Source organism: Puma concolor, chromosome B1 (assembly GCF_028749965.1).
Source record: "Puma concolor isolate L17-30 chromosome B1, mPumCon1.1.hap2, whole genome shotgun sequence".
Taxonomy (NCBI): Eukaryota; Metazoa; Chordata; class Mammalia; order Carnivora; family Felidae; genus Puma; species Puma concolor.
The window spans coordinates 128,807,726-128,822,320 of NC_141670.1; the positions used below are offsets into that span (position 1 = coordinate 128,807,726).

The 14,595-nt window shown below is 38.3% G+C and overlaps 1 protein-coding gene across 1 annotated transcript in view; it reads right to left on the reverse strand.

The window, feature by feature from the left end:
• Positions 1–214: 214 nt before the first annotated feature.
• GRID2 (glutamate ionotropic receptor delta type subunit 2) overlaps positions 215–14,595 on the reverse strand; it is a 1,503,942-nt gene continuing 1,489,561 nt past the window's right edge. The window contains exon 16 of the mRNA XM_086704576.1: positions 215–2,480. Within this exon, the coding sequence (XP_086560702.1) occupies positions 2,322–2,480 (159 nt within the window). The 3' untranslated portion in view covers positions 215–2,321. The remainder of the gene's footprint in view (positions 2,481–14,595) is intronic.

Sequence of the window (14,595 nt, forward strand, 5' to 3'; positions counted from 1 at the left end):
TCGGTTAAGCGGCCGACTTTGGCTCAGGTCATGATCTCGCAGTCCGTGAGTTCGAGCCCCGCGTCAGGCTCTGTGCTGACAGCTCAGAGCCTGGAGCCTGTTTCAGATTCTGTGTCTCCCTCTCTCTGACCCTCCCCCGTTCATGCTCTGTCTCTCTCTGTCTCAAAAATAAATAAATGTTAAAAAAAAATTTAAAAAAAAAAAAAAAAAAGAAGAAATGTGTCACCAAATCTTTGCTTTAAATGAATGACAAGGAGTTTTTCTTTCCAGCCCAACAACAATAGGTCAGGCAGTAAGGATGGTTTGTATTTGTTTAATCGGATCAGTGTCTCCTTTAACCAAGTCTTCTTACTCTACCTTGGGAGGCATGTTCCCCACTGGAGTAGCTGGTGATTTCTTTGGCAGCTAGAGCCCAGGTGAGTCCCTGAATTTTTGTTGTCTGGTTATTTCTTTGGGGCCAAGAGTAGGTTCTTTATAGTGGGTTCTGGGGAAAGCCTTCCATCAAGAGGGCTGACTGGTATCTGGGTCCAATCATGTGTTAATGGTGGAATGTCTGTCTGTATAGCAGTAGGGCCCTGGCTTTGGTCCTGTGGCTTCTATACTTGTCATTTTGTGAGGCATCAGAATTACCATACTGAAACCAGATATCTAGGAGGGCATGTAATTCATCTTCTTTGTACCATTCACTTGCATGGGGGGGGATGGTGTAATAGTACATCCTTCTGGTAAATTATAGTATTGTATTTGGTGGGGAGAAGGAAGAATCCATGGAAAATGGGGTGATCAAAAATAGCAAAGTTTACAAAGTGCTTTCACATACATTTTCACTTGATTCTCACAACAACCCTGTGAGGTAGGTATCGTATATGATGTTTTTATTTTTATTTTGCAGAGAAAGACACCAAAGACCAAAGAGTTTAAGTGATTTGCCCACAGGCATAATAAGTGCCAGGACCCAAACTTAAAGCCACGTTTTCCAACTTCACAGCCTGATTCTACCCAAGAGTGGCTACAATGAGGGCTACCAGTTTGATGACATGATGGGAAGGCGCTTAGTAAGTGAGCATCTAACTTGTTTAAAAGTCAGATGGTTTAGAAATAATACATTAGTAACCAGAATACATAGGATCACCACTTGCAGGAGGTCCCCTGGGCACTTCTGCCTATTGGCTTGAATCTTAGTAGTTGCTTTGGCATATTAGAAGATCATCTGTGAGTCAGCCTGGGCAACTAGGAGATCCTTGGGTAGTCAAAGAACAGAGATGAGGGAATTCTCATGGCCATCATTACAATGCTATAGCACTCATTATGCTGTTTAATTTTATGACATACCCATTGGAATGTAAACTTCCATTTACATGGGCACATGATAGGTCCTCAATAAAAACTGGTTGAATTCATGAGGGGTGGGGGTGTTTTATGGGATGCTTCCACATTTTACTTGTACGAAACTGATTTGCATGGAAGAGGTATTATAGATGAATATGGAACTGAGTATAGGGATTACTCCGTTATTTTGGAGGTGGGTAGTATACACAGGCACTGCTATTTTCAAGGGTGTAATCTCATGATCCAAGTGATCTTTATCTACAAAGACAAATTTATTAGATGTGGATTCAAACTGGAGGCTCTACCTTAGCCAGGGATCCATGTGGAATGCAGGTATTTGACGCCCACTGAAGGTGAAGGCAATGTCCCTTGGCATGGAGAAAAGTGAATCGTTGGGGCAAATGTGAAGACAATGCTGTTTTAGTAATAGGGAGAGAGCTCTGTGATAAAATTCTCCAGATATTGTTCATCACAATCACCAATATTTCAGTAGGGATGGAAGAGGCCTCTGTCTTTTTCTGGTTCAATTCTGCCAAGGCACATTCTCCTAGGTCCTCCGCATCTTCCTGAACACTTGGCCGTCAGAAGTCCCAAGACCCACAGTTGAGAGTGTGGTGAATCTTAAACAGGTAGAAGCTGGAGGACACAGCTGCCATGGTATGGACCTGGACCTCAGTGTGAGTGCTCCTGACCAGGACACATAGGTAAGACATCCACTCCATAGAAGCATCCCTCCAAGGCTAATGGGCTGGTTTGGGCAAGACCCATGACCTTTGGTTGAAAGGGGCAATCCTGTTGTTGCTCTTCTACAAGTGGATTACAGCAAAGGTTTTTGGGTGTCACAGCCTGGTGAGTTCAACTTAATTGAACTGGATAAGAATTTTTAACTTAGGATATAGTACATCAGCTCACCAGTTTTGAGTTTTCAGGATCTATTGGGTCCTGAAATTGGTAGATGGGAAAGTGATTGGCAGCTGTGGGTCTGGTAGATGTTATGGATCATCCAGAGGACCTCCCAGTTGTGATGATTGGTGCAGGCCATGACCGGATGCCTGGCTTCTCCAAGTATTGGTGCCAAGTTTCAAGCATGGCCTTAATGGCCAAGCATTCCTTCTTTCAGATGTTGTAGTTTCATTTTGCAGGGATGAAGCCTGTGGGGAAATAAAGCATAAGGTCACATCAAGCTTGATTTCAGACAAGATTTGGCATTCCATGGTTCTACCACTACTTACAAGGCACTGGCTCCACTTTAAAGGTCCACTGTAAACAGAGTGGAGCATGATTACAGCCATTGCAAACCTCCTATGTTGGGCTTCGTGCATTTTCTGGACTCCAGGCAGCCATCAGAAAGCAGGGCATACTGACTGCTGGTTCACTACAACTGTTTAAGGGAGGGCCTTGGAGTTCAGCCAGGTCTGGATTAGGATAAATTGGTAATTTACACTGGATAGGACCTTGGGTATCTTCCCCAGAAGACAAAGTGAAAGAGAAAGAGAAGACTCACACAGAGTCAAAGTTGGTGAGGATATACAATTCCATGTAATATTCTGCAACCTGTTTCCTTAGATCTTGACTTTTCGTTATTAGTTTCAGACCATTTGTAAACGTTTACAACTAATAAAGATAGTAATATAAATCCTATTAAAGTTGTAATCACTAGTCAGAATTGATATTGTCAAATAAATTTTAACCCACCTATTTAAATATGTGCTCTTTTTCTTTTTTAAGTTGAAGTACAGTTGACATACAATGTTATATTAGTTTTAGGGTACAACATAGTGATTTAACAAGTGTAAGTATCATGCCATGCTCACCATGAGTGTAGCTAACATCTGTCACCTCACAATGCTATTGTGCTATTACAATGCTATTGTACAATGCTATTACAATACCACTGACTATATTCCCCATGTAGTACCTTTCATCCCCATGACTTATTCATTCCATAACTGAGATATTCCAAATCTCTCACTCCCCATCACCTACTTTGCCCATCCCTCCACCCCATCCCTTCTGCCACCTTCAGTTTGTTCTCTGTATTTATGGGTCTGGCTCTATGTTTTGTTTCTTTGTACATTTAAAACCATTTTTTAGACTGAACATATAAGTGAAATCATATAATATTTGTCTTTCTCTGTCTGACTTATTTCATTTAATGTAATACCCTCTAGGTCCATCCATGTCATTATAAATGGCAAGATATTCTTTTCTATGGCTGAATAATAATCCACTGTGGCTTTTCTATGACTGAATAATATATATTCATCTATTAATGATTCAATATGTGCTCTTAAATAAGGAACTTTGTTCCTTCTTGAAACCTAAGGGTAGACCTCATAATTCAACCATTAAATAACAGAATCATAAAAATTTAAATCAATAGCAGGATCCTTGAACCTAGGCACAAATCATGATTTTTAACTTTGGCCAGCTTCTGAAGGTGTGATCCTTGCCTCTATGACCTTGTTAGAACTTATGCCCAGATTTTATGTTTATCACAATCTTTGCTAATGTTACAGAACTTAGAGAAACCTAAATGTTTTTCATTGTGCTAGTGGACTGATAGTGCTTACCAGTTAATTAAATTAAATAACCAGTTATTTCCGTTATGCAAATGGTTTGACCTAAAAATAGAAATCAGCTCCATAGGCTTAACACACAACAGAATTCCTCAAAGTGAGCCCCGTGAACACTAATTTCAGGAAACGGGTTTTGTCATTAAGTGGATTTGGGAAACACTGCTTAATATTTACTGTTCTTGACTTAAATTATACAAGCTTTAAAGCTCTGGGAAGTAAATAATCTTGCAGTAAATAATCTTATTTAATTATTTTAACTCAGTATTTCCCCAAAATTTCAACATGAGTTAAGGTTTTGAGTAATATTTATTAGCATCTTGTGGAACTAATGCTACATAGCATAGATTTTAGGAAATTTTGGGCTAGAAAAAAATGTGAAAAAAATACTCATTAAAAAATACACATTTCTCATGAAAAATAAGTGAACCAATTACTAGTTATTTATTACTATAGTTGTCTTAGAATTAAGTTAGGTTGTTTGGAAAATAAGAAATGCACTTGTATATAAAACATGAATTCTGCCTTTAGTAGGCTTGTATCTTAGGGAAATGTTTGTCACATAGAAAGCAGTATTCAGGGGCGCCTGGGTGGCGCAGTCGGTTGAGCGTCCGACTTCAGCCAGGTCACGATCTCGCGGTCTGGGAGTTCGAGCCCCGCGTCAGGCTCTGGGCTGATGGCTCGGAGCCTGGAGCCTGTTTCCTATTCTGTGTCTCCCTCTCTCTCTGCCCCTCCCCCGTTCATGCTCTGTCTCTCTCTGTCCCAAAAATAAATAAACGTTGAAAAAAAAAAATTAAAAAAAAAAAAAAAAAAAAAAAAGAAAGCAGTATTCAACACCTGAAGATTCCATATAACCAACCACTAAGTTAAATAATGCAGACTTATAGTAGCTCCAGAGAAAAAGATCAAGTATTGGAACAATGAAGGAAGATATCATCGGGAGGTAGGACTGTTTTTATGGGGATGGCCAGAATTTTGATAAGTTGAGGGCATTTTTAATCAAGGGCAAAAATACACAAACTTTTAGGTCCCTATGATTCCCAGTAATAGTGTGGCAAATAATACTTTGTTTTATATATATATATATATATATATATATATATATATATATATATATATATAAAGTTTATTTATTTTGAGAGAGAGGGAGTGTGCATGTGCATGAGTGGGGGAGGGGCAGAGAGAGAGAGGGAGAGAGGGAATCCCAAGCAGCCTCCACACTGTCAGCAAGGAGCCGGTGGTGGGGCTTGATCTCAAGAACCACGAGATCACAATTTAAGCTGAAATTTAGAGTGAGAAGATTAACGAATTGAGCCACTGAAGCACCCCAATGCTTTGTTACGTTGTAATCATTTCATTCCCACCTATAGACAGAATGTTGCAGTATAGTTTTCTTTTCTTTGTCCTTCTACTTCTTTAGAGTTCTTCTTACCTGGTATATTATGAGTTGTTTAATTGTCCAGTGTCTGTGATAGTCTCATTGATGGCAGGGAGACTACTTTATTTAATTTTACATTCTTGGAAACTAATACCTTTGCATCCCTTGCATTTGGTCCATGGTAGGCCCTCAATAAATCTTTGTTGACTATGTGAGGGAATCAATGAAAAAAACTATATGGCAGAAAATTGTCTACAGCAAACTGATTTTTCCATCAGGGGATAATAAATAGATTGAGCAGGATCAGAGTGTGTAGGCTCTTGTAGGCAGAGGAGTAAGAAAGAGGAAATCAGTACAGATTTTTAACAACAGTAGCACTGCTGAAAGCATTACGTCTGAAAACTCAAACTGGCAGGACATACAGGTTGGAATGAAGGAAAAATGGACTAGGGGATCCATAGAAAGTATCCTTAGAGCAGTCTAGTTATGAGGAGATAAGGGTCTGGAACCAAAGCACTAAGAATGTAAGGGAAAAGGCACACATGCCAAGCAAATGCATCTCTGGAGTTGGTTGCTAGGAAGAATCAAGAAGCACTAGTCAAAGATTATTTTGTAAATGTAACACTAGTTAAAATTTATTGAATCCCCGTTAGAGGTTGCATCAGGCACTTTGGTTTAATTTCTAATTCAATCTCATTTATTCTCCACAACAATTGTATCAGGTAAGAACTACTATTATCTCTATTGTACTGATAGGGAACTAGATTAGAGAAGTTGAGAAATGTGTTTAAAGTCATGGCAGCCCCACCTCAGAGCCTACGTTCCTAGTCCCGGCCACCTCTGGAGATGACTGTTCTTTAGACAGTTAGACACATTAGTAGCAGAAGAGAGATTGCTTTTGGGTATTTGAATTTTGAGGTGATCATAAAAGGTATCGTTGGAAAGATTAACATTATGTCTCCAAGAGCTTGGGCCTTGGCTTAATAAATGGCTTTTTAAATGGTCTGTTAATGTATTGTTTAAAATACAGCCCCATTGGGGCGCCTGGGTGGCTCAGTCGGTTAAGCGTCCGACTTAGGCTCAGGTCACGATCTCGCAGTCCGTGAGTTCGAGCCCCGCGTCAGGCTCTGGGCTGATGGCTCAGAGCCTGGAGCCTGCTTCAGATTCTGTGTCTCCCTCTCTCTCTGCCCCTCCCCCGTTCATGCTCTGTCTCTCTCTGTTTCAAAAATAAATAAACGTTAAAAAAAATTAAAAAAAAAATACAGCCCCATCAGTCATGTAGCAAAGGGTTTCTCTCAGAAAGGACAGGATACTGTAGGAAACCAGTAAATGCTTTCTGAGGGACGCCAAGACAGTGCCATGGAAAAGGTACCCAAGGCAAGGTGCCGCCTGCTGAGAACACCATAACATCCAGGGTCAAGACTGACTGACCTTCAGGCTTGTAAAGCCTCCAGTTAGAGTGAATTATTTGACCTGCAGAATTCAGAGGGCGCTGCAAAAGCTGTGATATGCTTTTCTTCTTTTTTTCTTTCACCAATTCACTGAGGCTCTAGGGGTTGTTCAGCCCGGAAACATCACACACAGCTACCGGGATTTGGCTGTGATGTGGTGGAGGTAGAGTTTTATGTAGTTTGTGTTTTTAATCTTTAAGAAAGTTGCAAGTCTTCTGACTGGGTTTCCATTGTTGCATATACACCTTGTGGTGGGTTACATGTTAATCACAAAGTATGCAAAAAAAAAAAAAAAAAATGAACCACATAAACTCGCAGGGTGAATTCGTGTGATACATTTGAAAAGGGGCTGATTTTGAAGGCAGAAAAAAAACGGAGTCCAGGACTATTAACATTCAGAACTGTGACTTAGGTTCTATTTTTTTTCTTTATCATGTTTCTTTGTTTCTCCCTCTTGCTGTCTCCCAGAATGGACTTTCTGGGTAATTCATTGTAGAAATGAAATTGAGATCACATAATTTTATTTTATTATTACTGATGTATCAGAGTAGAGCGTGACTGCCTAAACTTTTAATGTTTAGAATTCAGTTTATTTGCTTAAGAAAATGAAAAAAAGCTGGAACTGAGAAAGAGCCTGTAAATGAGTTTGAAAGGTCACTTTAGTTAAGGCCTTACGATGCCGCTGTGCATAAACGGGATGGCCACAGGGATTTTACCTTTTCCTTCCAGACTGCTAACTGAAACCCTTTGTTCAAGCAATGCCATCCGAGCGGCGCTTGGCACAGTCCTCTAAGAAAACCTGACACACTCACCTAGACGTGCTTATGACCTTTTGCAAAAATCTTTTTTTAAAAAAAGTTCAGTTTTTGTGTTGAATACCAATTAAAAAATGCAACATGTGAGAATTATCTTATATTGGCAATTTATCAGTAGTCTGGGACATAAAAGTAATGTTAACACAGTCAAGTAGAAGTTAGAAAATCTCAGGTAAGCAACAAAATGAAATAAATATCATAATATTGGTAGGTGCACACTACAAGTTGATCTGTGTTAGGAAATCAATACGAGCACGTTAGATTATAGCTTCTTATGCACTGGAAACAATCTCGATCCTACTATTTTTTTTTAAATTAAAAAAAACTTTTAAGGTTTTTTAATGTTTTATTTATTTTTGAGAGAAAGAGAGAGACAGAGTGTGAGTGGGGGAGGGGCAGAGAGAGAGAGAGAGACACAGAATCGAAGCAGGCTGCAGGCTCCACGCACAGAGCCTGATGCGGGGTTCGAACTCACGAACCATGAGATCATGACCTAAGCTGAAGTTGAACACTTAACTGACTGAGCCACCCAGGTGCCCCAGAAGTTTTAAATGTGCCTCTTATGTAATATTTTTAAATCTTTCTAATAAGAATAGTTTTTTTGATAGCATTTTTTCTCTAATGTTTTTTGCAAGTTTATCTTTTTCTATTCACTGTTAATTTACTTACCTCTAAACCACCAATTTAAAGGCCATTTTCCATTACATGACTACAGTGAAAGCAGACCTGACATTACACTTTCTAGCTCTAGATAAATTGTGCAGACGTTCAAGAACACAATCCCACTGGGATAGTAAAATTTGTTTTTAAGGGATTTATTAATTGGGATATACTTTTAAACAACGCAGAGAGTCAGAATTTGGGAGCAGTAGTTTCAAAGATGAAATTAGCATGGGCTTAGAAAATATTTCCTTATTTTTCAGTTTTTGGACCATTTATATTTTAATTATGTTTTTTACTTATCATACAGAATGTATCGGTTGCAGAGACTTTGACCATGAGCTCTGACCCTGAAAACTAAACATGGAAAAAATACTGCAAGCAGAAATGGGAAATCTCACATGCTTTACAACAACAAGCACAGAAAGTACAATATAAATACGGTAGCAAAGATGTTAAAGCAATGCACAATTAGAAGATTTTGATACAAACACTATTGATTGATTAAATGAAAAACCGTGCTAAATGTATTTACTTAGGACTTTGGTAATTTGTGTTTTTAAACATTGTCTTTTTGGTTCTTGTGAGGTAACAGTGATACCTCATGAAATCTGTTCCTTTTTATGTACAACACGCTCTCTCTCTCTCTCCCTCTCTCTCTCTCTCTCACACACACACACACACACACACACACACACACACAGACTCACTCATTCACACATAGAGTCAAAGTCAATGGCAGTGGGTGGTTTATGTCAGGGCTGGGTTTGACGCCCCTCTCTCAGAATAAGATAAATGTAAGTGATGAAGAGCTCCTGGGGTCGGTTGAACTCATTTTGTATTCAACACTCTGCCTGGCCCCTTTCTCATCTCTTTCTCCCTCTCTTTGTATGTTCAAGCCTACTTGAGTTTCTTTTTTCTTTTGTAGAACTTGGTTCTTTTGATGTGTTTCAGGGCACGCCCTGTGGCAAAGAGAACTTCCCAGGAATCGGAAACATAAGCACACAGGTCTGAAGCAGCTACTGTGTGAGAGCCAGAAATATTCAGGCCCAGGAGCTGTGTTTTCTCTCTCCAAAACAGGATCAGAACAGATAAGAGCAGGGGCAAACACGCAATAGATTCTACATATATTATTCTAAAAGGACGTGTGCTATAAAATTTAATAATGAGGTAGGCATTTGGTGAGATTTTTAACCTGAATGGAGCTTGTGATAGTAATTTAACCAGAGATATGTTTCTTTCTATGCATTTATGTATTTGTTTAACCAAATTTCTTCTATAATTTACAAATTCGTTTGTTTCCATTTCACTGCTGTTATGGCATCAGCATAGCTGAGATTTTCAGTGGTACGTGGTCCTAGCCATTAAAAAATGAGGTGAGAAAGTGCAGTGCTTTAACTTTCTATTTACTTATTTATGAAGTTGGAGGAAATGCTGTTGTAAGTATTGTCAGACTAGTGTTAGAAGGCACGATCTACAGTATTAATAGAAGGTCTAGATAGAAGGAGGAGTTAATTTTTTATACCCCATATCAGTATTTCTATTTTCATAAATTAAAAATATTTAATAAAGTGGTGTTATGTCTTATTTAAAATATCTCTGTTTACTCACATATTATACTTTATGTGGCAAATCTTTCAGGACTATGTCACTGAATTAGAACTTGGAACTGAAAATAAAAAAAAACAGAAAATAAGGAAAAACAGTGCAGTTTATGTTTACATATATACAAACTTATCACTTTAAGATGATCAGATACTAGTTAAATTCAACTTTTACCCAAGTATCTAAAAGAAACCTTTTGTTTCTAAAACCTAACAGCTGGAAAAGCATAGTAACTACAAATGTAGTACCAATATGGTTTGATTGATTTAGTGAACTAATCTGTATTAATTAGGTATATAATTTACTTTGGCATTAGTGAGTTCCCACTCATGTATACATTCATATATATGAGTATATATATAGTACATATGCTATATATAGTATATGAGTATGTATATAGTGTGTGTGTGTATATATATATATATATATATATATATATATTGCTAGGCCTACTGAAAAATAATATGCTAGCTGAATAATCTAGGAAAAAAATGGAAATTTGATAAGCAAATGGTTGATCACTTTCAGTTAAGTTCAATTCAGTTTAGTAAGTGTATTGAGCACTATTTATGTGTTTGTGCTAAGAATATTACCTATTAACTCCTAGGAAAATAATTAGTGGTGTCATTTAATCCATTCGGCATTTTCCAACATATTTTATGCTCAGATAACAAGTCCACCAGCTAATCGCTCTAGTTCTTTTTACCTTTGGCCTCTATATCCACAGCTTAAAACAAAGAGAGAAAATAATTTCAGATATAATTCAATTATTCAAATATTGGCCAAGTACATGTTTTTAACAATGATACAAGAGGATTGTTTTAACAAATTGGGAATAACTATAAAATAACTTTTATAACTACAAGGTCTCTTGGGCTTCTACCAAACATATCTGAGTTACTATTTATGAATATTTGTGTAAATATCTGTATGTCAGATATGAAAAATTTCTTTGATAATAGAAAAGGCGTGGGATTTACCATACTCATTTAAATGTTATGTAGAAAGTTTAATGGGTCCGTTTTACTTAAACAAAAACTGTATCTTTAATACAACTATAAGAATACAAAAGAAGGACTTTTATCTTTCCGATGCAATGCAAACTGATCCTATTTTTGTCTTTAATGTTACACAGCATTTCTAGATACTGAATGCTTCTAAATTATCTGATCCTAAATTTGATAAGCTATGGAGGTGTGTATTAGACATTGCAATCCTTTCCAGCTTTAGGCAGTGGCTGCTTGCAAAGGGTCCTATCATGTTCTCATCCCGTTTATAAACATCAGTGAAAGCCACAGTTCTGAAGGAGCAATGCACACAGGGCTTCCCAGCTTACACAGGATTGCTGCTGTCACACTGCATTGCACCAATTGTCACCTCATATACTTTAATGGCGCTAGAAATCTGGTCTTGCTATGGTTACAGTTCTTTTCCCCCTTTCCCTTCTTTTCTGTAGAGGTGTTACCTTTGACCCACAAAATGACATTGCAATGTGGCATGCCTAGTATCAGACTAACACATACTCTTTGTATTAATTCAAACCCAAGGAATACACGTGCTTCTAAAAATGTGCAAAATTGAAGAGAAATCTAGCCTTTTAAAACAGATTGATGAGTTCTAGACCTAGTTATGCTTCCATTTATCTGACTAATCACTAAAATAAGATCTCCTGAGTGTCTCACTGAAAAGTATTACAGCCATGTTTAGAGAAATCTCTTGGGAAAACAGACACCTCTGAATTTTTTCAAATATTTTTCTTTTTAAACAAAAACGAAATATAGCAATTCTATTAGAAATTAGCTGACTGAATTCAATCAGATTTTAAATTAAACTTTTTATTACATAATGAGTAAAGGGGTATATGCTTGAAATATGACATCCACCTAAATAACATTAATTGTCACTTTTGTTGATTAAATTCTCCAGCTAGTCACATAGTCTCTGTTTCACTACAGGAATTGTGAAATGATTCAATTATTCAAAATTTTAGTTACCAGTTAGCTTCCAATATTTGTATTTATTTTAAAAATAGATAGTTGCTTGGCTCAATTTAATATTTTCTGTTCTTTTGTTTCTGGCTCTTCCCCTCTTCCCTATATATGTGGATATGATCTAAATATTTTTCTAAAAGAACAATGGGCTGGTATTTTGTACAGATTCCCCTTAAGTTCACTATCAATTTTTAGGGATTATAGGGGTCATGTATTCCAAATTTTTCATTTTACAAAGGAGGCAGACTTGGAGAGTTTACATGACTTTTATCACTCAGCTCTAGTAGCATAGTAGGTCCTCAATAAAGATGTGTTGACTAAAAAATCAACGTGGAGTTACATAAATACAATATCACAGTACTTACAATATTGCATTGCAACGACTTGTATATAATAATGAGCTTTCATAAACACTCATAGCCACAACATCACCATGAGGCAAGAATCATTACTAGAATCTGTTAATTGTAGGAATTATTTAATGGGTAAGATAACTGAAGTTCAAGATCAGTGAATGGTTTTCCCGGGATCAGTCAGCTAAGCAGTTGAAGAGCTTAGATTTGAACTCCCATTTTCTGGTTCCTGAGCTTTGGTGAGTAATCACTATCCATACTGCCTATAACAGCTTTTCTCTCTCTTGCCTTTCTCCATTCTCAGATCAGAGGCAAGAATTGGTGCTACTTATCTTTGTAAGCCCAGGATACTTGGATGATAAAGAGCCCTCAATAAATGACTGAAAACAAAAAACCTAACTGGTCCAACTTTCTTCTATACCAACACCCCATTCACATATATTCTATATATTCAGAGGGTAGGAGGTGGCATTTGAGAAGGTGGAGGAAGACTGTTATCTTAAAGGTACAGAAAGGCTTCAAACCATTTAAACTAGCAAAACTGAGTCTATGCTGTCAGTATCATATTTAAGAACAATTCTGCTACGTGAGTAATTCAGCTTAATGAGGACAGAATTTGTTAGCAGTTCCCTGATGCACGTGGTACATAAGTACTTAAGAGTATGTGCCCGATGCATAGTCCATGAACTCACAGGTGATTTAAACTTGACTTGGGGAATTCAGTCAGTCATTAGGGAGGTTCTCCACCTCCCCCACATGTGCATGCCCTCAAACCAAGTTTGGGCCATGGTCCTGGGTCTTGAAACACAAGCCACCATCTCTAGAGGCTCGTCTAATCATGGGTCCACATTGGTTTCTAATGAGATGTCCCAGGGTGAAGGGAGAAGCCCTTCCAAGTTTAAAGGCTTTGCTGCTTTTCCTCGGATTTTGGAAGTTAGATTATTTGGAGAGGCTGGAGTCCTGCACTACAAGTCTCCTCACAGGGTCTCCTTTCACTGACAGCTCCCTCTCCCCTAAGCCATTCTCCTTACTTAATGCTTCCATAGTAACTCTCTGGTGTTTCTGCATCTCCAGATCTTCTAACATCATCTCTGAGAAACTTAAGTTTGTACCAAAGGCAGGAAAAACACGTGCCAGCTCTGCTTTCCACTTGGCAACACCTCACCCCCACCTCAGTCAAAGAAACACAAAAAGCCTGGCTCTGTGTTTGGAGTAGGAAGGAGGGAAAACTGTAGAAAACAGAACATAAATCCGTGTTTCAGAAATATCCTACCACAGATGCTTTTTGAATTAATGTATGAATGGTTCTGAACACAGTCACCATGATGAAATTATAATTGTTAGTTTGTAGGGGACTTCCTTTTTGTCTTTCCAAGGGCAAACATGCCTTGGCACCTCCCCACCAATAACTGTCGAGGCATTTCTCAGCGGGGCCCCCAGAAAGGCAGCTCACAGCTCGAACATATCACAAATTCTCTGTCCTGGAGGAACTAAATTAGAGCTTCTAGAAAAAGAAGTTTTATTTTAAAATATGCATTAGAAGTAGGAATTTCTTTGTTATAAAAAAATCTCAAAAAGTACGTATGTACTTTGACATATAAGTGGAAATATAACAATATTATGATAGAACATTGAATTTGAATAGCGACACAATACCCTTTGGGAAGTGCATTCCCACAAAGGTCCATTCTTTTGCCCTGCAAGTCTCAGATCAAATATTACTGCCCCAGGGAGGCCTTTTCTGACCACTCTATCTCCTACTTTATTTCCTTCACAACTGTTTCACTCTCTGTAATTAGCTCTTGTGCAAAGCAGAGTTCTAAGATGGCCTTCAAAGTTCCCACATGCTGCTATGTGAGTTCTGTCTAATCCTCTCCCCCTGAGTGTGGGCAGGACCTGTGAATATGATGGAGTATGACTCATGTGATTAGGTTACTAATCAGTTAACTCTGAGTTAGTCGAAAGTCAGGTGATCTGGTTGAGCCTGAGCTAATCGGAAGTCCTAATAGGGGCTGGGCCCTGTGAGGGCCAGAGAGATTGGAAGCTCAAGACAGCCTCTGGAAATGGCCAAGTGGAAAGGAGCTGTGAGTGGTCCTTGACCAACCGGATGTCAGCAGAAAAGGGGCTTCCGACCTACAGCCACAAGGAATAACTGCATTATTTCAACAACAGGTGATCTTGGAAGAGAGGTCCCGTGGCTCCAGAAAGGGGTGCAGCTCAGCCAAGAGCTATATTCCAGCCTTGTGGGACCCTGAGCAGAGAACCAACTTGGGTCCCTCAACTCTTCCTCCTCAAATTCAGCTTGTAAAGTCAAAGCAATCTACACAGTTTTCACACGAACTACTTGCCATTAATATACTTGCTCTTAAGACTCAACTGACTGCATCATACACATATTTCTGTGTAAAGCATATTATTTTTATATTTCAGTGTTAAT